Raw genomic sequence first — 26,034 nt, forward strand, 5'->3', positions numbered from 1 at the left:
CGTCAACAGAATGACTGTTTTTCCTCTGTCGTAAGTCTCTGCACGCACCGTTCCCTGTGCCGAAACAGCTGTGTTCTCTCAGCCAGCTGTGTGGCAGAGTGACTAACTCAACTCCAGATCCCGTTCATGCGACTGACTCAGCCCACGTTACCAGCAGCTGTTTCTCTGTGTCTATTTATGCTGCCGTTTCCTCAGGACACGATCTTTCACTCTCGTCTCGCCGTCAGGTCCTGTTATCACCTGTCACACTGTGCTGAACCCTGAGCCCTACTGACACAGTGGGCTAGCACTATCATTAGCATGATAGCACAGATTTAACACAAGGTCAGATATTCCAATATATATAGCACTGGCCCATAGCTCTGATTCTAAATTTGCAAAAATGACACGCCTTCTCCGATACACATGTGACGTTCCGATACATCAGCTCACAGACGCAGCCTTGTGCTGATCCACATCACCCTAAGAGCGATGAGGGGAAAGACAGAGTGCCATTCTGCATCTACTGTACCCACCCTGAGAGAAACAGCAAGGACAACTGTGTGTGTGCTCTCTCTGGACTCCAGCAGCTGATGATGGCAAGCTGCATGACTGGGATTCAAACAAGTAATCCCCTCCCCCCCGAACATAGTGGCAGCATCTTAGTGCGCTGGTAACCCAAATTGTAACCTACAGTACATTGCATTTTAAACACTATATAAGTAGCACCGGATTATAAGGCGCATTTTATCCGACACTAGTAAAGAACAGGGGAGTCGCCATGTTTTCCTTCTAATTCAGCCACCTAGCGAGTGAGACCTGTAAAGCTAAGCTAAGCTAAGCTAAGCAAAGTAAACAAAACTGTAATTCTTAATACATATATATTTTTAAATCAAACGAGTGCTGGATGTTTATCTACACAGATTTACACAGATATAGCACTTAGCATGGTTAGGGATTAATGCTAATGCTGCTCCAGCAGTGCTAGCCGGGGTCCAATAATACTCACCACTGAACAGTGAAAGAGTTAGCTCTTAGAGCTGTGGTTAGCGGCTAATGCTAATTCTGCTCCGTGACTTAAATGCTTAAATGCTAAAAAAAAAAATCTTTTATGTTTGGGGTCAATTTGTATTTTAAACTACAGGAAATGATTATATAATATTAAGATTTTTTACCCAATTTTATGTCACATGCTATATTAAAAAATTGAAAATAGAAAATAGAAAATTGAGATCTTATTGGTATTTTAATGTCCTCTTATTATTTCTAAGTAAAGCTTTTGGTAATAAAAAACATTTGCAATTTAATTTATTTTTATTTTATCAACAATAAAATACAATATTATTACTTAATGAACTATTAGTGTTTTCTGGCACTTGCAGGTATAATTATGTTATTTTAGGTCTCTAAAGTTTTTTTAAAGAATATAAAATTCCATGTAAAAGTGACTTTCACATCATGTAACATAAATGTGTGTAAGACTCTGATATTTTTTATATGTTTTTTATATACAGCTAAAACAGCCTGGGGTCAAATTGTCCCCAATAAATGAGGAAAAGTAACCAAATATTAAGTAAATAAAATGACATTAACTGCTTATTTAAAGGCGTTAAACATAATAGGAGGGTTAATATACCTGCACAATCCTGCAAACAGCTAATCTAACTTAAACCTTTACCAACACCAACCAGAGACCAGAAAAATACTGTACCAGACTTTGTTTTAATGTGGCATCTACATAATAGCAAAGTAAATCCAGCTTTTAAACTGTAAAATCATAGGTGTAACCATGATTCCTGCATACTAGACATGTGAATCTTCATGTTCTGTTCAGGTTCAGACAAATATTTAAACCCAGGTCTTGCCAAACATCATCTCTCAGCTCACCGCAATAAAGAATGCACGTCTCAGTGCACTGCACAGCGCGATTATGCGTCATTAACACTAGTGATCCGGGTCACGGCACCAACGCCGTGCTTCGCTCTGCCGGTGTCATCAGTCGGCACTAATCTCGCTTTGATCTGGGTTTTCAGACGCGCTCACCTGTCCTGAGGGCTTTACCTGCTCGCTGAAAAGGAAGCGAGAGCAAGAGGTTTCTGTGGAATGCTGGGAAATGGCAATTAGGAGGTGGTAATTCAGTTAATTTGGGGGTTGAAGACAAGTTAATTAGTCTCCGATCAGTTCAGACAGGTCTACTGGGTTCAAGGATTTGGTGAATATTAAAAGTTTTATGGATAAAAGAAAGATTAAGCTGAGTTTTAAGGGTGTTTTCTTCTAATTAAACAAACTATAATTCCATATAAAAACTGTAGATTTATTGCTCTATTCCACTCACTACTTATCTTTTTACATCTGTAGAATGGTGTGAGTAAGCTTTGGCTGTTTGCTTCTTTTTATTTATTGTTTTGTTTGGATACAAGTGAAAAAAAAGTCCAAAGTAGTCACGTAAAAAAAACAAAATTAACCAGTCCCTCAACCCTACACACAGCACAGGGAGCGGATAGCTTCAAAACCTGCAGTAGACCAAACTACAGTTCAATAGAAGTGAACCTGGGATTGGACTGCTTGTTCTGGATTAAAATCAGCTTTTACACTTCATTAAGTGTACTAAACTTACAGAGCAAATTTTTCCAGGTCTGCATCAAAAGGCTAAAGTCTAAAAGCCCTTAAAAAATATGCTAACGTAATAGCAATCATTGCATAGCAAGTTTGACATTTAGTTTTGTTTAGTTTCACACTGCAGTTTAAAGACTGAGCCACTAAACGACTTTACTACATCCTGTCAAATTTAACACATCACCTAAGTGGGCGGAGTCTCCCTATACTCAACACTGATTGGTTTGTAGAACATTTTTTTTCAGTTCGCTGAGTTGCCTTTTTCAAGCGTTGTTCTGAATTTTGCATCCCTGCAAAAATTTGATTCCAATTTATTAATGTTTATAAATCTTAAGGCTTAATCTACAGTTACAGTAAATACAGCAATCTGTGGAAGTCATACCGCTGCATCCAACAAAAATAGCATAAGCGCTTATGAAGCTTTATAATTTGTTATATGCCTTTGGTAATGTGGAATAATTCATTTCTTTACCTAAAGTCTGTAAAAAATGCTTATAAGTGTTCATTAGATGTTATGTGCATTTACAGAACAATTTTCATTATAAAATATAGCACTTTGAGTGAAGGCATCACTGTGGATCTTAATAAAGCATTATGTGAGTAAACTCAACATCTATTAAGCTTTATGAAACAGGTCTGACCAATAATACTAAGAACAGCAACTACACATATATTATAATGCATTATATCGCTTTATGATATAAAGCTTTATACTTTTAAGTTTGAGATTATATACATTTACGTATAGTTAGAAATTAGAGGCTTATGTCAAGTGTTATAAAGCATTAGGAATGGTTTACGAAGCTTTATGAATGAATTTACAATGCTTTATAGATACCTGATTCATAAAAAGTGTTACCCAATTTTGTTTCCACCACCTTTACTTCTCTTATTAAACTCCTCTTATTAGGCACTAGACTGCCCCGATGCTCCACCCCTAACCCCCCACAATTTGTACTGTGTAACAAAAAGTGTTACACACTGCAAACGAACCGCAAACGACTATAAATGACTTGATTCACATAAAGACCATCTTGTTTCGTTTGATAAAATTCTGGACTTTGGTTTCAAACCATTGGTTTGCACCACATTTTCCACCTGAAAAGTCTTAAAGTTTGGACCAAAGCCCTTAAAAACCAAAGAGTTTAGAACAAATACAAAAACAGAATGAAAGGAAACAGAACAGAAAGCTGCTTCATATCGGGGACTGGATGTCAGGTTAGGTAAGCCTGAATTATCTGAACTCTGCTGCCACACTGACTCAGTTTCTAAATAAAGAACAGGCATGTGTTCAAGCCGTCGTCTTCAACCTTTCACATGCAGATCTTCGTGATTGACGGCGGGCTGGACCCATGCTGGGCGTGATAATGTAGAGCAGAAATAGATCTTTATACTGGTGAACACAGTCCGGGTGATTCAGGGTTGGGTTATTAATCACAGGTTGTGGGTTTGATTCCCACAAAAGCCCTTGTAAACTAACACAGCCATTGCAAGGCATTTGGGGGCGCCAATGGTTGCTGAAGGTTCGTATTTTGCCGACTGCAGGAAGTGACGAACCTGGTTGGCTGTCTAGCTACAGTCAGTAACTAGCGAGAGAAGGCGCCCCCTTGTGGTGGATTCTGATAACAGTGTTCTTATACGTTATACTTTTTTTGCATTGACCATCACAGAATTTAAAGGGGCGCCCACACAGTTTCTCGTTGCATTCAATTCATAACCAGTCGTTATCTGGGGGCACCAGGTTAACTCGGGGCCCTAGGCAATTGTGATGGATCACAGTGTAAACCAATAGGGAATCAGAATGGTATATGTTTATACTTCTCTACATCCAATCACAATCAGATTCACTCTATCTGGATGGAGGGATTTATCTGGATAGGGGTTTTATTGAACGATGAGAAGCATATACAGATAAAAGACATATACCATATTCCAAAGAAAAAAATGTTGGTAACACTTTCTATAAATTAGGTATCTATAAAGCATTATAAATGCATTTATAGAGCTTCATAAACCATTTATAATGCTTTATAACACTTGACATAAGCCTCTAATTTCTAACTATACTTTATTGTATATAATCTCAAACATAAAATGTTATAACACCACAGTATAAAGCTTTATATCACAAAGCGATATAATGCATTATAATATATGTGTAGTTGCTGTTCTTAACATTATTGGTGAGACCTGTTTTATAAAGCTTAATAGATGTTGAGTTCACTCACCTAATGCAAGGTCCACAGCGATGCCTTCCCTCTAACTGCCATATGTTATGATGAAAATTGTTCTGTAAATACACATTATATCTAATGAACACTTATAAGCGCTTTTCACAGACTTGTAAAAAACTGATGTTATTCATTATTGCATTGCCATAGGCATATAACCAATAATAAAGCTTCTTAAGCGCTTTTCACAGACTTTTTATGATTTGTTATATGCCATATGCCTTTGTATACCTAAAGTCTGTAAAAAAAAAAACGCTTATAAGTGTTCATTAGATGTTATGTGTATTTACAGAACAATTTTCATCGTATAGCATATTAGATGAATTAGCAGTTAGAGTGAAGGCATTGCTGTGGATCTTGATAAAGCATTATGCAAGTGAATTCAACATCTATTAAGCTTTATGAAACAGGTCTCACCAATAATGTTAAGAACAGCAAATATGAATATATTATAATGCATTATATCGCTTTGTGATACAAAGCTTTATACCGTGGTGTTAAACATTGATGTATAGTTAGAAAGCATCATAAATAGATTATGAAGCTTTATGAATGCATTTACAATGCCTTATAGATACCTGATTCATAGAAAGTGTTACCCAATTTTGTTTCTACCACCTTTACCTCTTATTAAACTCCTCTTATTAGGCACTAGACTGCCCCCATGCTCCACCCCTAATCCCCCACAGCCCGCCTTCTGATAAAACACAGTCCTGCTGTGTAAGTCATCATCAGAGCTGTCAAACCCAGCACTGCAACAGCCAATCAAACACGGCGGTGGTCCACCAGGACAATTTCCAACGAGGCTGAACCAGAATTAAATGTATATTGATTAGAGCTGTGGACGGGCAGCAGTCTGATATTCCAGCTCAGTCTGGAGCAAAAGAAGATAAACCTTTTATTTCTTTAACCACACCTAACCGTAGCATAGCATAGGCACACTATACAGTGCGTAAAGTGGTGTAAAAAAGTGTCTTTTAAATGTTTCAGATCATCAAACAAGTTTAAATATAAGTCAAAGAAAGCTCAAGTTAATATAAAATGCAGTTTTTAAACGAAGGTTTTTATTAAAGGTTTTACTAAAAGCGGAGAGAGTGTGCATTTCTAGCGTAGAAAAACGGCCAAAGAGTCTAAAAGCGGAGAGAGTGCGCATTTCTAGCGCAGAAAAACGGGCCAAAGAGTCTAAAAGCGGAGAGAGTGCGCATTTCTAGCGCAGAAAAACGGGCCAAAGAGTCTAAAAGCGGAGAGATAGTGCATTTCTAGCGCAGAAAAACGGGCCAAAGAGTCTAAAAGCGGAGAGATTGTGCATTTCTAGCGCAGAAAAACAGGCCAAAGAGTCTAAAAGCGGAGAGGGTGCACATTTCTAGCGCAGAAAAACAGGCCAAAGAGTCTAAAAGCGGAGAGGGTGCGCATTTCTAGCGCAGAAAAACAGGCCAAAGAGTCTAAAAGCGGAGAGGGTGCGCATTATAATTGTAATTTCACCACATTTTTACAATTTTTCCAGCATGAACCTCCTTTCTAAGATCATCCACAACATCTCAATAGGATTCAGATCAGATTAGACTTTGATTAGACCACTTCAAAAGTCTTTACTCTGTTTTTTTTCAGCCAATCAGAGGTGGAGCTGCTTGTGATTTGGGTCATTGTCCTGTTGCAGAACCCAAGTTCCTTTTCAGCTTAACACATATTTGGTATATGTTGGTATAATGCATTATTAAGCGTTTATAAAAGTGTGTAACACATTATACACGTTTAAAACACACTTCAGTTAAAGCCAATATAGAACACTTATAATGCTCTATTAAAACATATGAAAACACTAATGCATTATACTACAATATACCAAGTCTGTGTAAAAAGTGCATTATAACTCTATATTGTACAATGTACTTATGAACAGATACAGTATTATAAGGCATTATAATCATTATAATTTCTTGATAAACCCATATACTTGTAGTTTATAATGTGTTATGAATGTCGCTGTAAGTACCTAAGAAGCAATTATACTAGGTATTATGCATGTCATATAATACATAATAAATGCATTCAAAATGCATTATGAATACAGGGTTCATAGGACGTGTTACCGATTTTTTTTTTCTGATGCTGCTTTTCTTTGTGACTCCGCCCCTCTGATTTGTGTGTGTATGTGTGTGTGTTATCTCCTACATGCAAGACTGTCTGTAGAGCCGTTGGGCCGTCTGCCAATAGCCCGCTGTTCTTAGAAAGCCCCGCCCCCCCCCCCCCACCGCTGCAGTGCTCAGAGCTGGCAGCAGCCGAGGAGTTCTAGCTAACGATTAGCGTGTCCGTGACACGGAACCGGCTGCCAGCGCAGAACACGCCAAACCCGTAATCCGGCCCGGCCTGATTTACACATTCTAGTGGTTTTCATTCAGGTCCTCTCCCTCTCAGCCGCCCCTTTAATTACAGTGCAGACGGGCTGTTTGCAAACTGATATCTCATCCCCCTCTCTCTCTATATCTCTCTCTCTCTTTTTCCATTTAACCCCAACTCTTCTTTACAGAATTACAGTTTTAATTCAGACAGATTGGAGGATTTTCCAGAATAAAAGTCCTGTTTAAGATCATCCACAGCATCGCAATCATGCAGACTTTAACTAGACCCTCCAAAACCTTCATTTAGTTTTTAATTTAGTCCATTCAGAGACCGTGAACTTTCTGACTATCATTTCATTATCTCACTTGGGACTCTCCATTATCCTAATTTCTCTGCTGTCTAACTATCTTTTCATTATCTTACTGGTACTCTCCATTATCTCATTTTCTCTGTTGTCTGACTGTCTTTTTTCATTATCTCACTGGAACTCTCCATTATCTCAATCTCTGTTTTCCATCATATGAGTTCTTTATCCACTATCTTATGTCTTCTCCATTATCTTATGTTCTGTCGTGTCTGATTATCTTTTTATTATCTTACTGCAACTCTCCATTAAATAATTTTCTCTGTTATCTGCCTATATTTTCATTATCTCACTTGGACTCTCCATTATCTCATTATCTGTTTTCCATTTAACTTTATCCACTATCTAATGTCTTCTCCATTATCTTATGTTCTTTGTTGACTGACTAGCTCTCCATTGTCTTGGTTTTAATTAAAGGAGTAAGATAATGGAGGACCGTAATATAATAGATTTAACATTATCGCACTTTTTTTCAGTGTCTCACTGTGATCTCATTTTCTCTGCTGTCTCACATTTATTTCATATTATCTCAGTTCTCATCTATAACATCCCTGTTCTCGTTTACGTCTTCCTGCGTGTGTGCTTCCTGTTTGTTTGTTTGTTTGTTTGTGTGTATAGTGATTTTACGGCTGTCGGCTGAGTGACTGGTCCTGGATAAAGTCTTCTCTGTTTCCATAGCAACGCTTTGATGATGCAGCTCACAGCATCAGACATTCATGTTCGTCAATTAGAGCAATGAAGACGTTATTTGAAGTCTGAATTCTAAACAGACGATGGCGCTCTCAGTGGAATGCGTGAGTGTGTGTGTGTGAGTGTGTGTGTATTTATACTCTGAAGTGTTGTTTACTCCTTTGTTTACATGTTTATGACAGCGAGTCTGACACATCAGGGTGTCTGTGTACTGAATCTGTACATGACAGTTAGTGTTCTGATGATACTCACTGTACTGGACTGAGTGATGCACTCTTTTAAAAAGGGGTATCCGGTTAGTGTTTTGATGATACTCACTGTACTGAACTGAGTGATGCACTCTTTTGACAGGGGTATCTGGTTAGTGGTCTGATGATACTCACTGTACTGAACTGAGTGATGCACTCTTTTGACAGGGGTATCTGGTTAGTGGTCTGATGATACTCACTGTACTGAACTGAGTGATGGACTCTTTTGATAGGGGTATCTGGTTGGTTTTCTAATGATACTCACTGTACTGAACTGAGTGATGCACTCTTTTAAAAAAGGGTATCTGGTTAGTGTTCTGATGATACTTACTGTACTGGGCTGAGTGATGCACTCTTTTAAAAAAGGGTATCTGGTTAGTGTTCTGATGATACTCACTGTACTGGACTGAGTGATGGACTCTTTTGAGAGGGGTATCTGGTTGGTTTTCTAATGATACTCACTGTACTGAACTGAGTGATGCACTCTTTTAAAAAGGGGTATCCGGTTAGTGTTTTGATGATACTCACTGTACTGAACTGAGTGATGCACTCTTTTGACAGGGGTATCTGGTTAGTGGTCTGATGATACTTACTGTACTGGGCTGAGTGATGGACTCTTTTAAAAAGGGGTATCTGGTTAATGTTCTGATGATACTCACTGTATTGGGCTGAGTGATGCACTCTTTCGAAAGGGGTATCCGGTTAGTGCTTTGGCATTTACAGAGTCAATGTAAAAAGTCATTTTAAAGCATTTTTATTGGTCCATCAATTATGATGCAGTGTAAAGAACCAAAGCCAAAATGGCTAAATTTGATACATCATGTTTTTGTCCAGTAGTATTTATAGATAGTATAAGACATGTAAATCTTCACAGTTTGATGGAGTCTAACCTTGTCATTGAGTTTTTTCAGAGTTGTAAATGTGTTTATCTGGGGTTGTGATGCAGCAGGTTGCCAGGTTTCTCTGTGGGATGAAGGAAAGCTGGCGCTGGGAGAGGGATGTTCGGCTGGGAAACCCTGCGTCCAGAAATTAATGTAGACATCAATTTGACATGTCCCACCTTCCTTAAATATTCCCCTCCACTGTGGAGGTGGTGTTCCTGATGGCAGGGACCAGTGGTGCTGCTCTGTCTGCGTTTGGAATAAATAAATAAACCTTTATAACTTTATTAACGGGAGTTATGATTTTTTATTATATTATTCCTAACAGCATAAATATATTATTTTTTACCTTTAACTTAATTTAAAGTTCAGTAATGTGAGTTTTTGTTGTGAACTGATATCTTTATCCAGTTTCTGCTTCGCCTCCAGGATATAGAATAGATGCTCTGATGGGAACGGGGCTGAAATAGGCCGAAGGTATCAGGACTCAGTGGTGATGTTGATGTGATTTATTGCCGTATCTCAGGATTTATGTATATGTGTATGAATGTGAAAGCAGGGCTGGTGTCAGGTGATCCGGGCTCTGGCCGCGGTTCTCGTCTCCAGTGTTCTGAAAGTGGATCTGCTCAATTAGGCTGGAAGCAGAAGCGCGGGATCGCTTTACTGCAGGACAAAGCGGCTACAGGATCTTTCTGATGCAGGAGTGCAGGATTCCTCACAGATGGGGTTTTGTTGCTGTCCTCGTATCCATTTCTGTTCCATCCTGACGCTTAGGACGTCCCAAATAAATAGAAGGAGAAATGATGCCATTGATCAATTAACAAAGTACAAATACTACTTAAGTAATTAATTACATTTTATATGTTTATATGTTATCATACATTAACATTTTAATATGTTTTTTTGGGGGGGGGGGGTAGTGCACTATACACTGCAAAACAATCTGTTGGTAAAACGAGACAAAATATATGTAAATTGAGATTCAAATGCCTAAATGAAGCAAAAAATCTGCTTTCTAGGAAGATTACTTAAAATAACCACAAATCACAAAGTCTCAAAATGCGTAAAGTAAGACTTAAATCAAGCCAAAATCCCTTATTTTGTGGGCTAAATTTATACAGAAAAATCTGAATAACTTGACTTTCTGCGCTTATTTTGAGTTTAAATGACTTAAAACGAACGAATAAAAAAATCTTATCAGAGAAAAATATAAGATTTATTGCCTTGAAATGATATAATTTCACTTGCTAAGATTTATTTATTTATATGTGGGCGTGGCCTAAGCTTTTCTCCTTACATTACTTTTACTTTTACTCAAAGAGGAAAAAGCTTCTGTTGATACCTCAACTTGTGATGACCAACATCACTTTAGGAGAAAGCGTCACCTATTGTACCCACCTGTTGTTCCTGCTATTGGCCAACTGTACTCTCTCTCTCAGACTCCAGCTGCTGATGTCCAGCAGCAAGACCCAGGATGCACAGTTCATTAGGTTTTATTTTTCTGGATTGTTTAACTAACCAGCAAGTTTTACATAATCGCACTTCATCACTTTAAAACATCACTTCACAACTCTGCCGTTCGAATTGTGGGTCAAGGACATGGTTGTTATTTTTATTACCTTAAGTATACCTTAAATAAAATCCTTTATTTAGAGGAAACTGAGCTGCTGGTTGACGCTGTGAAGGAGCTCCAGCAGCTCATTTACGGGAACAGCAATGTTGTTTTATTTACTATTCTGTTTATTGTTGATGTAAAAGTTGGGTTTGTGCTCTGCAGTGATTTGGACGGATGACTGTTGGCTGTTGTCGGGGTTTTAATCAGTCAGTGGAGCTCCTGTGTTTTCTGTTACCAAGATAAACAAGCTCTCAAAACTCTGCTGCTGCTGCTGCTGCTATTTAAACCAGGCAGGTGATGACAGGGTGTAAGATAGCAATGAGCAATTTATTTGAGTTATCTGTTGTTTGAAAGGCTGCAGTGAAAAAGACGAGTTTAATACTAAAATACGCTGGTTTATAAAGTGTAATTGTTTGTTTTTAGGACTGTTGTAGTCTACAGCCACTGCTGCGGCGGCGTGGGCGGCGGTCAGGGAAGCCTGCAGGTGTGTTGTGGTGTGATTTTGAAAGTGTGTGTGTGTGTGTGTGTGTGAGTGTGTGTTCTGATGAATAATCTGGGTTTCAGTGGCTCCATCCCTCCAGCAGATGAATAATGCATATCTGAGTGGGTTGAGTTTATTTTTCGGCGTCGTAGCTATTAGCATCTGCGCTAACCGGCTACACTGCGGGCTTCACACACACACACACACTCCTACACACACTCGTCTTACAGGGTAATTAGAGTGGGTTGTTAACTCTGTGGGTGTGAGTGGTGTGCTGTAGGGTGAATTGTGATCACTCTGTGGTGAACAGGTAATACTCCTCCATCTCCTCTTCTTTCACTCCGTCCTGGATTCCGTTCTTCTTCACGGGCGGAGGCGGTAGTTGTGTCTCTGGTGAGCGCTGAGACTCGTGAGCACTTTACACTTTTTGGTACCACTTTAAAATAAGACTGCCTTTATAAAGGGTTTATAAATGGTTTACAATGAGTTTATTAATGGTTAATCATTAGGTTGTCAATGCCTTAAAATATCACCTGCCCTGTGATATCATCTTGAGTGTTTGGCTCCACCTATACTCCAGTGTATTAGCTTGCTATGCTAACTAGTTAGCGAGCTGTATTTGCTTTTTGCTCCACAGCACCTCTAGTGGTATGTTGGTAGCTACCATGGTTGACGTGGACCATCGATTGAATAATATAGGCTTTGTATAGGTCTGAGTTTATGCATAACAAACTGGGTAAAAAAAAGGTACCACTTTAAAATAAGACTATCTTTATACAGGCTTTGGTTTTCAATTTACTAATTAGGTTGTAAATGCCTTAAAAATCAATAATAACCAGTTATAACACATACGTAAAAAGAACAACAGTATAGATGGCTGTGGGTTCACTATTTGTCAAACAACAGGTCATTGTTGCTCTTTCTATGTATGTGTTATAACTGATCATTATTGATTTTTAAGGCGTTTACAACCTAATTAGTAACCATTAATAAACTAATTGTAAACCATTTATAAACCCTTTATAAAGGTAGTCTTATTTTAAAGTGGTACCCACTATTTTAGCCACGGTTCTACAGGCCAGCCCTCAACACCTTCTGTAGTTCTAGAGACCCTTTGAACTCTAGGCTGTTTTTTCGTAGTTTTTTTCAGTTCCTCTTTCAGGTCTTATAACACAGTAATTATATCGGACAGACACATGACATTAAAGTGCATATTTGATGCATCAATCAAAAGATGTGTATGCGCAAAAGAATATAAAGAGAAGTATATTTGAACGTTAACATTCTTTATGTTTTAAAACTTAAAAAAAAAAATATTTTGGTTTGTTAACTTTGGGCAACATTATGTAAATCACGTTTGTCAGGGCCCTCATGAGAAAGAGCTGTAATTCAAATAATCTGTTTTTTATTTTAATTAAAATAAAGAAACATGTCCCAAAGAACAAAATATTTCATTAATAGTGTAATAATTTAATATTATGTGACTAATATCTCTCTCTCTCTCTCTCTCTCTCTCTCTCTCTCTCTCTGTAGTTATGCAGGGAGGATTGTGGGTAATGGAGTTCATGCTCAGAGGCAGAACACTGAGGTGCGGGTTCGAGGGGCGGAGCCCACGCTGTTAGAAATGAAGTACAGACTGGAGAACTTCAGTCAGGTAAGAAACTGATAAAACATCTGTTCCAGCCAAGCCTGTCAATCACTTCACTCCTCAGTGTAGCTCCGCCCTCTTAAGATATCGCAGCAGAATAGGGTTTATAAACTGATTTATTTATGGCAGAAATTAAAATTAAGAATGTGGTAATATTATTATTAACATTATTACTGTTTTGTCATTGAAACGAATGGGGATGGGCGGAGCTACACAATTATACTGCAACCAGCCAGCAGAGGTGCTAGACCTGAGTTGGCTTCACTTATAATGCGTATAATAAGTTTTAAGAGTTCAGAAATCAATATTGGTTGGAATAATCCTGGTTTCTAATCACAGTTTCATGCATCTTGGCATCATGTTCTCCTCCTCCACCAGTCTTACACACTGCTTTTGGATAACTTTATGCTGCTTTACTCCTGGTGCAAAAATTCAAACAGTTAAGTTTGGTTTGAAAACTCTATTTTTTTTTTGTGATAAAGTATTTGATCCCTTACAGATTTCTTTTGTTTTTGCATTTTTTTAATACTTTTTTTTTTTTAGATTATCAAACAAACTTTAATATCAGACAAATATAAACTGAGTAACAACATAAAAAACACTTTTTTAAATGAAAAGAAAACTATTCACACCATTATTTATTTATTTATTTATTTATATATTTATTAATTCAGCTGTTTTGTTCAAATCTGTCCAAATATTGTGGGTTTAAGGAATTAAGCTTATTTTCAAAAAGCATTACATTGTATTCTCAACATATTTAGCACATTTTTAAAGAACTGTCAGCACGAGAGCTAACACTGTAACTCCAAACCAACACACTGTGATCACTAGTAACACAGAATAGGAAAAAGGTAACTTGCTCTTACAGCCTACAACACTGAGACCTGGCAACCAACACATATATTAATCACACTAAATCATGACTAGGATAAGGTACAGTAGCTTTGGGCAACAGACAACACAAACAAAAAGATAGTAAGTCAGGGAGAGACCACACCCAATATGCAAATATATACGATACCAGGAGCCAATAGGAAAGCTGTATGAACCAACACTGATGAAAGAGCCCTGTGTTGAATTTGTGTTGTATAGTAAAAAGTAAAAGTTGAAATTACATTGTTTCATCGGATCAACAAGCGTTTTTGTTTGTTTGTTTTCATGTTGACGTTCTCTGAACTAATTTTATTCAGTTTGTTCATCATGTAACTTGATAAATTTAGTTCTGATTGCAAAGAGTCTATTTTTCCCTCTTAAAGTGGTGTTTCCCATTGTTTTTAATTTTTTTTTGCATTATTTTCTATTTTGTGTCTATGTTGATTTTATGCATATTAATGCTGATTGTATGAGTTGTGTAAGTGCAAAATGAAAAAGTGTGAATCTTCCAAATAATACATTAATTACCATTAAGTATTCGGGTCACGGTTCTCATATTTTTGCATTACACCACAAAGTTTGTGTCACGGGAGAGGGTGGTGTTGGATCCAAGTGCAGAGCAAAGTGGTTGTTTGTTTTTGGATGTATTTATTTATTTATATCTTCAATTATATATGTTTACTTAGGTATATTTAAAATCCTTTGATTATTCAATTATTTCAGCAAAATACTTTAGTTTTAATAATGTTTGTATCGAAAGGGTGTGCTTGTGGAACTTGAAAATAGGTGGAAAACAAAACCCTGAAGAGTTGCATAAAAAAGGCAGGAAACAGAACAAAGGAAATGACACAAAATGGCACGTACAAGTGAAACGCAGTTTTTAGCTTCCAATAACCCAAACCAAAACACAATCAAGATCTACTTTTGCTTTCTTTTGAGATTTTTTTCTATCTTTTTTTGCGCGGCTTTCTTTCTTTTCTTTTCTTTTCTTTTCTTAGACCCTCCGTAACCGGTCACCCCTCTTTAGAGGTGCAACGAGAATGAGTGGTTTGGCTGGGCTTTATATAGAGTGCTGCACAGGTGTGGCTGGTTGCTACTGATCACCGCTGGGGATTCTGGGACTTGTAGTTTCAGGACCCCACTCCACTTCTTTTTCCCCTCTGTTGCCCAGCTTCCCCTGCTGGTGGCCAGTGGTGCAGCACTGCCCATCACAGTTTTTTACGTTTTTTTCGACATTTCCCGCTGTGGAAATGAGTCCGAACAGGTTTAGAAACATCATAGTTCGGACTACGGTGCTTCAAACTAACGTAGTCCAGATAACGGTGGTACGGACAAAGGTACAATGGGTTTGTTAGTTTAACGATGCATCGTAGCATGTTAGCGTAATGCTAGCCTCCGTCGATGTACGGGAAACGCACTCCAGGTTTATCATGCTGGTAGACCAACTGAATCAGAACATCAAACATGAACAGAGACATACCCTATACTGGTCAAGATCTAAACGTCTCAACCAGTATCACCAGTATCAACAGTGCGAAATGGTCATGCTGTTGGGTATCAGCCGGTTCTCAGCAGCTCTCAGATCTACAGCAGTAGAATCTGAGCCTCTCAGCTCCAGCTCTTCTCACTGACATCAGCCTTTAGTATCAGTAAACAAGAAGCAGCACACTATACACACACACTCACACACACACACACACACTATACACACACACACACACTTTTAGAAAGCATACGCCCACACAGATGAACACAGCGCTCTGAAAGACCCTCAGTCTGAATGAAACGACATCAGCAGAGACGAACATCAATGAAAAGCTTTCATCTGCTGCTTTCTTTCACTGCTGAGTCACTGCAGCAGAGTTCATCTATCTATCTATCTATCTATCTATCTATCTATCTATCTATCTATCTATCTATCTATCTATCTATCTATTTCTATATCTCTCCCTCTATGTCTCCCCCTCTCTCGCTATCTCCGTCTCTCCTCTCTCTCTATCTTTCTTTTGCCAGAAATGCTCCCTAGAACCGTCTCTTGAACATCCTCCAGAACTATCCCCTAAAATTGTCTTCAGAACCATCGTCCAGATCTAACCCCTAGAACATCCCCCAGAACTGTCTTCTAGAACTGTCCACCAAAACCAACCCCTAGAACCTTCCTCCAGAACTGTCCTCCAGAACTGTCCTCCCGAACTGACCCCTAGAACCTACCTCCAGAACTGTCCCCTATAAACATCCTTTTAAACTGTTCCATAGAACCACCCCTAGAACAGTCCTCTAGAATCACCTCCTAGAACTGTCCTCCAGAACTGGCCACTAGAACCGTCCTCAGAAGCGACCCCAAGAGCCGTCCTCCAGAACTGCCCCCTAGAACTATCCTCCAGTACTGTTCCTAAAAACTGTCCTTCAGAACTGTTCCTAAAACCTTCCTCCTGAACTGACCTCCAGAACCGACCCCTAGAACTATCCTCCAGAATTATCCTCTAGAGCTGTCCTCTTCAACTGTCCCCTAATACCACCCTTGGAACAGTCCACTAGAATCACCTCCTTGAATGATTCTCTAGAACCATCCTCCAGAACTATCCCCTAGAGCCGTCCTCCAGAACTGACCCCAAGAACTGTCCACTAGAACCAACCCCTAGAAGCATTCCCAGAACTATGCCCTATAAACATCCTTTTAAACTGTTCCATGAAACCACCCCTAGAAGAGTCCTCTAGAATTGCCTCCTACAACTGTCCTCCAGAACTATTCCATAGAACCTTCCTCCTGCACTGTTCCCTAGAACCTTCCTCCTGAACGGTTCCCTTGAAATGTCCTCCAGAACTGGCCCCTAGAACCATCCTATATAACTTTCCTCAGAACCATCCCCTACAACCAACATTCAGAACAAAGCCTAGAATTGTCAAATTCAGGACTATTCTTCAGCATTGACCCCTACACTCCATGACCATTTCCAGAGCCACCCTTCAGGACTCTCCCCTTTATGACCGTTCCCCAAACCATCCTCCAGAACTGTCCTCCAGGAACGTCTTTCAGAACAATAACCCAGAATTGTCACTTTTTAAGACTGTTTCCCGAACTGTCCTCCAGAAATGTCCCCTGGTGCCATTCTTTAAAAAAAAGTCCCCCGGAACCATCCTCCAGGATATTCCTCCTGAACTTTCCTCCATTATTTTACTCCAGAACCATCCGCCAGATTTGTACTGCCCTCTAGTACCATTCCCCAGGACTGTCTTCTAGAACTGTTCCCCAGAACTGTCTTTTAGAACTGTCCTTTAGGAGGACCCTATAGAACAATAACCCAGAACTGTCCTCCCACTTAGTTCTCTTAATAATTTCTCTTCTATCCCTCTCTCTCTCTTTCTCCTTAACACTTTCTTTCTTTCTTTCTTTTTTCTTTCTGTTTCAATATCTTTTTTTGCTTTCTTTTATTCATAACTTTCCATAATGTTTCTGTTGCTCTCTCCATCTGTCTCACTTCCGTCTCCATGCTGCCGCTGCTGTGAAGCGTTTGACGTTTGGTTGATGACATCATGCCATTGGCTCAGAGGGTATTTGTGGCACGGCTGTGTGTCACCATGGTAACTCTGAACTCAGAGTTACCTGACTGAATGGTACATTTCTCTTTCACAGGTGCTCAGGAGTGTGTGTGTAATTGTGTTTGTGTGTGTGTGTGTGTGTGTGTGTAGCTCCTGTAACAGGGTGGATATAAAGTATTAGGCAGCGAGTGAATAGTCAGTTCTTGAAGCTTAAAAATGACCGTGAAATGACAACATACTACAAACCAATCAGTGTGAAGTATGGAGAGACTCCGCCCGTGTAGGTGATCAATGATGACAGGATGTAGTAAAGCAGTTTAGTGGCTCAGTCTCTAAACTGCAGTGTGAAACCGAAACTAAACTAACCGGATTAAATACAGAACAGAATACAATATAACACACAGTTATAGATCAGACTGAACTCATCTGAGATTTAACATTAATCTGATGAATGAATCACACACACACACACTATACACACTCAGTGATAGATGGGTCTGATGCGCTGTGTATAAAGTAAGGGAATTCTGCTCTGGGGCCAGTAGAGCAGCTGGATCTGGGTGTGGATGTTCACCATACACACACACCCACACACTATACACACACTATACACACACACTCGCATACTCTCTCTTTTTAATGGCTGCTCTGTGGTAAACAAAAATGTTGCAAATTTGTTACAAAAACGTATTTCCTGTCACAGGGTCACAGAGTTCTTTCTGTTTGAATGTCATTAAGAAGGTAAAAAAATTGATATTTATAGGTTTATGTTTGAGTAAAATGAACATTGTTGTTTTATTCTATAAACTACAGACAACATTTCTCCCAAAATCCAAATAAAAATATTCTCATTTAGAGCATTTATTTACAGAAAATTAGAATTTTGAGAAATGTCTAAAATAAAACAAAAAAGATGCAGAGCTTTCAGACCTCAAATAATGCAAAGAAAACAAGTTCATATTCATAAAGTTTTAAGAGTTCAGAAATCAATATTTGGTGAATAACCCTGGTTGGTTTTTAATCACAGTTTTTTTTTCATGCATCTTGGCATCATGTTCTCCTCCACCAGTCTTACACACTGCTTTTGGATAACTTTATGCTGCTTTACTCCTGGTGTAAAAATTCAAGCAGTTCAGTTTGGTGGTTTGATGGCTTGTGATCATCCATCTTCCTCTTGATTATATTCCAGAGGTTTTTAATTTGGTAAAATCAAAGAAACTCGTAATTTTTAAGTGCTCTCTTATTTTTTTCCAGAGCTGTATATATAGAGAACTGTCCCCTTCAGAATCGTTCCTCAAACCGTTCTTCAGATCTTTGTCCTTCACCACAGGATTTCTTGAACTGTCTTCCAGAACTGTCCCCTTCAAGACCACTCTGTCACCTTTAGGCCCATTCCCCAAACTGTCGTCCAGAACTGTCCCCTTCAGGACTGTTCCCCGAGCCATCTTCCAGAACTGTCCTCATGAGGACCACTCCTTTAATGCCATCCTCCAAAACTGTCCCCTTCAGGCCCATTATCCGAACCCTCTCAGGACTTTTCCCTGAACCGTCTCAGGACCGTTCCCTGAACTGTGTTCCAGAACTGTCCCCTTCAGGACTGTTTCTTGAGCCATCTTCCAGAACTGTTCCGTTTAGAACAGTTCCCTGAGCCATTTTCCAAAACTGTCCCCTTCAGGACTGTTCCCCAAACCATCCTCCAGAACTGTTCTCTTCATGACCGCTCCCCAAACCTTGGGTCTTCTAGAACTATCACCTTCAGACCCATTCCCAAACTGTCGTCCAGAACTGTCCCCTTCAGGACAGTTCCTCAACTGTCTTCCAAAATATCTTCCAGACTTTTCACTTTTAGGACCATACCCCTAGAGCCCTACTTCAGAACCTTCCTCTAGACATGTCTGCTAGAACTGTCCTGCATGGTCATTTTTCAGCGTCATCCTCCAGAACTTTTCCCTTGTACTGTCCTCCAGAACTGTCCTCCAGAACTGAACAATGATGGTCTCAGATGGTCTTCCAGCACTAATGTGTATAATTCAGTATCTACAGGGACTCAGTGCAGAGTGATTGGAGCTGTTCTTGTGTGTTGCTGTTGGTTTATTAAATATCCAGTCGTACCAAATGAATCCCAGAGCCAATCAGATTGTGTTGCGTGTGCACGAGTGTGAGGAGCATCGCGGTGAACTGAGCTCAGTCTGATGAGTGTGAGAGTCAGGCTGGAGACACTGACGCTGATCTATGAGAGTGTTCTGCTCAATTAGAGAGCTTTGATCAATCTCTGAATTCACTACAGCCAATCAATACCATCGATTCCCCACTCCATTTACTTTCACTGTGGGCTGGTCCTCATTAAGCAGCATCATGCTGATGTGTGTGTGTGTGTGTTAGTGTGTGTGTGTGTGTGTGTGAGATCCCTTTACTCATTCATTCTACATCTCCTAATTTCACTAACTGGCCACTTTATTAGAAATACCTTCTGTACCTCACACACAGTTAACTGTCCAATTACCCCATCATTCTACTAACCCTGACAACAGTCAGATGTTCATCGCTATCTCAGCAACACAGTTTATTATAAAACAATTTCTGTTTTTTCGGTGATATTGTTTTTTGAAGGGGGCAAATCCACCTGTTGGTCATTTCCTGATTGGTTTATTTCACGTTAAGCCCAAAATTAACCACGATTTTGATTAAGAGAATTAGTACATGGCGTTTGCTTTGCGTTTCGTCTTGAACAAGGTGTACTTTTCCCGAGGTTACGATAGCAAAGCCAAGCGATACGATGATTGGTTTATTATTTACCGTTACGCCCAAAACACGATTAAAACACACCCGTGATTAATAAAGAGAATTAGTACTAATCTTTTGCACGTTTTGTCTTGCACAAGGAGTACTTTTCCCGTCGTTATGATAGCAAAGACAAGCGATACGATGATTGGTTTATTTCACGTCATGCCCAAAACACGATTAAACACACCCGTGATTAATTAAGAGAATTAGTACATGACGTTTGCTTTGCGTTACGAGTTGCACTAGGTGTACTTTTCCCGTTGTTACGATAGCAAAGACACACTGACGCTTCCTTAATCGAGCTGACATTCGGTTGACAGCTCACTTCCGTGTTAACAGTGGTTTTAAATGCGAGTTTTGCAGTGGGAATCAGGGAAACTCGCAATTCTAGACACACACTCACACACAGTGATGAAGTGTAAGGTGTGTGTGTGTGTGTGTGTGTGTGTCTGAACGGGGCCGGTTTAGCTGCAGGGTGTGTTGATAAGTGGTCGCAGGTGACCACCCTGTAGTACAGTATATCAAAGCATCTCTACACACTCCCCTCAGGAACAGCAGGCTCGCAGTGTGTGTGTGTGTGTTTAAGTGTGTGTGTTTAAGTGTGTGTGTTTACGTGTGTGTGTGTGTGTGTGTTCTCTGTTGCTGGGAGAGTGTAATAGTCAGGAGATTTCAGTATCTGTGTTTTTACGGTTCTGACTCTCGAGGCCACAGGCTGCTTTTATACTGATATTAAAGCGTATAGTTTCACTGCAGTTCTGCTGTTCCAGTGTTCCGCAGAACTCTGAGTGGGCGTTTTAATGACACATATTCAGATTACTGCAGCTTTTCACCTTTTCCCATCACTATTCAGAGACTGTCGTGTTTTATTAGAATCTGGATTTGCTGGAAAAGAACTGATGCTCACTTTTATACCAATGGATAGATAGCTCCAGATATACAGGGATTGAACAATGAAACTGAAACACCTGTCATCATTTTAGTGTGGGATTTTAGGTTTCATGGCTAAATTGGAGCAGCCTGGTGTTCAATCTTCCTTAATTGCACATTATTGCACCAGTAAGAGCAGAGTGTGAAGGTTCAATTAGCAGGGTAAGAGCACAGTTCTGCTCTAAATATTGTACACAATGCACACTATAACATTATGGGGGACATACCAGAGTTCAAAAGAGGACAAATTGTTGGTGCACGTCTTGCTGGAGCATCTGTGACCAAGACAGCAAGTCTTTGTGATGCAGCATCAAGAGCCACGGTATCCAGGGTAATGTAAGCTCAGCATACCACCAAGAAGGACCAACCACATCCAACAGGATTAACTGTGGACGCTGTAAGAGGAAGCTGTCTGAAAGGGATGTTCGGGTGCTAACCCGGATTGTATCCAAAAAAACATAAAACCACGGCTGATCGAATCAAGTACAGTAGATCATGTTTTAGACTTTTATAGCTTTTTAAAATATATAATATAATATTATTTTATAAGTATATAAAATAATATTAGTTTTTCTGTATACTGGGGCTGAGGTTAGGTTAGAGTTAGAGACTGAAGGTTGGCATGCAGCAGTTCTGAAAGGACAGGCATCCATGGAAAATGTGAGCTTAGTGGCGAGGAAGTGAGCAGCTGGAGAAGAAGGAGGAGGAGGAGGAGGAGGAAGAGGTCACTGCACTCATACAGTCAGAGAATGTGAAAGAATGGCTGAAAAAGAGAGAGAGGAATGAGAAAGAAAAGAAAAATGATTGTGAGTTTTAAGGCGATTTTAACACACTGCCGTAAAGAATGATTACAGCTGTGGTCTGATTACACACTGCTTCTAACCTCAAGGGGGCGTAACATCCTGCTGCAGATACATGTGTTGCTGCTTTCTCTCTTTTTCAGCAGGATAATGTTCACTCACACACAGCAAGGGTTTCCCAGGAACACAGTCTCCACCAGATTGCAGCACGTCCTCGTTCTGCCCCGTTGCCAGATGTATCAATAATCCAGCGTTTATGGAGCAAATTGAGCTTAGATCAAGCCCAAAAAATTCAGCCCGAGCCTGTGCGTGTTCGTTATGATGCCGAACCCGATTTAAACTCAACATTTTGGGGGCTGTTTGAATGAGCAAAATCATGTTCAGGATGACGTTCATTAACATTGCAACACTGAAGAAGCGCAGACCTATTCCCCCGTATACAGGCTACAGATAAAGGTGATACGAAACTCTTATTCTCCGCAGTAAAATAACTCAACCCATAATCAACCCAAATTCTGCATTCTGGTTAAAAACGGACGTAAATACTAGACAAACAAAAAAGAAACTAAAGGTTTTAAAGAAACGAACTGATTAATTTGTATTCAGGATTTGTCATGATTTTAAAAATCGAATTCGGGAAAAAGACAATTTTATAATTTTATTCAAGGATTCAAGGAGATTTTGTTGTCATTCGCGTCACATGAGGCACATGAGCTGGAACGAAATTGCGATCTCACGATGATCCAGTTTACACCCAGGAGCTGTTATTAAAATAGATATATAGATAAAATAAAGAATACAATAAAAATAGAATATACAAAATAGATTAAAATAGATAGATAAATACCCAAAAATAATTTATACAAATAAGTAGGGAGAGTGGATAGATAAATTCAATATATTTTAACATCATTAGCAGATTTACTTTAATATTTTTCTGTACTTTATTATTATATATTACAGTTATCCTTTTTTTTCAGTAGTAATGTTCCTTATCAAACATGAAACAATAGGCCAAAATCCGAGAAATTAAAACATCAACAAAGCAAACAATGATCCACAAGCCTAAACTTCTGTACATTAGGCTAATCTAATATAATTTAACATGGTTTAAGAATATAGAACACAACCTGTATTTATTTTATATATTGAGCTTATAGCCTGATGGTGTAGTAATGATGGTGACCGGCAGCATCTGGCTAGAAATGGCCGCGCCTTCAGCGAATTGACTCATGTTATATGCAGATTTAATTCAGGAGACTCCGCCCACATGTCCCACAGGTGAGTACAGTGCCTCATAGCTTCCATGGGGATATGCCAAAAGTCATGGGACAGTAGTAAAGAGCTACTGTCGAATGTATACAGAATTTTCAGATTTTTAATTTAACAGAGCTTAGCAACCATCACTCCAAAAAATCTCCAAAAAAAAACTCTTTAGAGACTCGTGAGAAAGAAATCCTGGCACTGAGGACACACACACACACACACACACACTATACACACACACACTACACACACACACACAGTCTGCTGGCCTTTAATGACTTAAGGATGTCTTCATACGTGTCTGAAGGCTCTCCAGTGAGCTATTGTCCTTCTCCTCTTTCAGTCCGACCCATGAATCTGTTCATACTGTACGTCTCTCTCTCTCTCTCTCTCTCTCTCTCTCTCTCTCTCTCTCTCTCTCTCTATCTATCTCTCTCACACACACACACACACAACACACACACACCTTCTCTTGACAGGGGATCGGTCACTCCTAGCAACCTGGGATTTGTAGTCAATAGAATTCCGAAGACGGAGAGAGAGGAATTTAATCTAATGCATTCCAGTGGGCTCTAAAAGAGAGAGAGAGAGAGAGTGTGTGTGTGTGTGTGTGTGTGTGTGAAGCTACACTGAAAGCATTTGGAGCATAAATACCAGATTTGTCCTTGGATGGCAAAGCAATTCTTCTGTATAAAGAAAGCACACGTAACTGTGATCCTATTGTTCTAATATTTAATAATATAATAATATAATATATTATATTCCGTATAACATTTAGTATCATTCGTCAAACGCAAGATAGATATAAATATAGACCAGAGACTGTAAAAAAAAAAGATGGACGCCGTGTCTCCGTTCCCATTCATTCAAAGAAAATGAAGCCAAAATCTTCCGCCATGTTGGCGATCCTGAAACCCGAGTCTGTAGAGCGCAGTAGAGACCAGAGGAGGGAGAAAGACTGTGGAGAGAGAGCCTACTCGTTTAAAAAACCCCGCCCCTGAGGAATTCCTCGAGGTCACAGGCTGCAGAGCGGAGCGGAGCGGAGCTGACGGTCTGTTACTGGTCCCGCCCATAAGCAGCACTTTTACAATAACCACACCTGTTTTGAATAGAGCTGAATAACGTTTTAAAAACGAATTCTGTGTGGATATAAAAAATTAACAATATAAGCAGAGGTTACACTAGCTGTTGCATTTAAATAAAGGAGGTAGAATCACAGTATGTTAGAAAAAAAAAAACGTGATTGAAAGTTGTTCTGTTTTGCCATTGAAACCTAAGTTTCAGCTTTCTGAAACTGAACAGCAGGGGGCGCCCGACCTGTGGTGGCTTCACTTTTGAGAGACGATGCTCTGTCCAGCTATACACAGTCTATGATATAGACAGACAAATGGATAAACATATATTGTCGCTGTCCAATGAAAACCAATGAAAAAAAAATCTCCAAAACAGCAACTTTACAGGAGAGAGAAAAAAACCTTGTGAACTTTCAATGAAAGTCAATATAAAAAGAGTTTATTCTGTGTTATTAAGTGTTATTGGTGCTTAATTAGGGGTATGTTATGTGTAAATGATTAATAATGGCTGTATTACTTCTTATAGAGCACTATAAACAGTTATTATAGCAGATTAGATTATTAAGCATTAACTAACATTAGCTAATTCTACATGTTATTCGTGTTATTAATGTAGAATTGTCCACAGTTTTAGTTTATCTATGTGAGTTTGGCAAAGTTATGGCTGTGCTGGAGTTTATTAAGAGTTAATAAAGGGTTAATAAGTCAGTAATAGACGCGAAAGATAAGTGCACCATATTCTAAAGTGAGCTTCTGTCCATCACTAATTACACACTAAAAAGAACTGAATAAATATCAATAGTCAATCACAGACCCCTAATTAAGCACCAATAACACTTTATAACACAGAATAAAGCCTAATAATAAGTAGTGAATGAATAATTTACAAATGTCTAATTAAGGCTTTTTAAGCAGATAATAAGACGTTAATAAGCTCCTAATTTGTGTTCCTTAAAATAAAGGGTACCACTTTAAAATAAGACTACCTTTATAAAGGGTTTATAAATGGTTTACAATTAGTTCATGAATGGTTACTAATTAGGTTGTAAATGCCTTAAAAATCAGTAATAATCAGTTATAACACATACGTAGAAAGGGCAACAATATGGGTTCACTATCTGGCAAACAACAGGTCATTGTTGCCCTTTCTATGTATGTGTTATAACTGATTATCAATGGCATTTCATTTTTAAGGCATTTACAACCTAATTATTAACCATTAATAAACTAATTATAAACATTTATAAACCCTTTATAGAGGTAGTCTTATTTTAAAGTGGTTCCAAATAAAGTGTTGCCCAAAAAAATATTTTGTGATTACTTTTTTTGTCTTAGACTAATATTTCAATTTCTTTGATGATTTGGAAAAAAATAAGAAATGAGGCACCACTGTAAGAACTGAATAATCTATAGCTGCTCAAATTACCAGTTAATCAGAAGCAGAATTGATTGGAATCGTCCAGCTACTCCCTGTAAATCTGATATAGAGTGTATTTTTTTTCCACAGACCCTCCCAGCATGTGCTGGACTGGTGGTGTAGCCGCCCAGTAGGTCTAATGGTGCGTGATTTAAAATGAAAGTGAATTAATATCAGTATCGATGTTCTGTAGCAGCTGGTTAATGTGCCGTGCACGGTTAAGGAAAGAGTCCAGTGAAGAGGCAGCTCAGGACAATT

General features: G+C 39.0%; 1 protein-coding gene across 2 annotated transcripts in view; it reads left to right on the forward strand.

The window, feature by feature from the left end:
• Positions 1-26,034, forward strand: part of gpc5c (glypican 5c) — a 180,365-nt gene that overhangs the window by 104,322 nt on the left and 50,009 nt on the right. For both annotated transcript variants that reach the window (XM_022664952.2, XM_049477309.1), the window contains one exon: positions 12,979-13,099. In XM_022664952.2, the coding sequence (XP_022520673.2) occupies positions 12,979-13,099 (121 nt within the window). The remainder of the gene's footprint in view (positions 1-12,978; positions 13,100-26,034) is intronic.

Source organism: Astyanax mexicanus, chromosome 4 (genome assembly GCF_023375975.1).
Source record: "Astyanax mexicanus isolate ESR-SI-001 chromosome 4, AstMex3_surface, whole genome shotgun sequence".
NCBI classification, from domain to species: Eukaryota; Metazoa; Chordata; class Actinopteri; order Characiformes; family Acestrorhamphidae; genus Astyanax; species Astyanax mexicanus.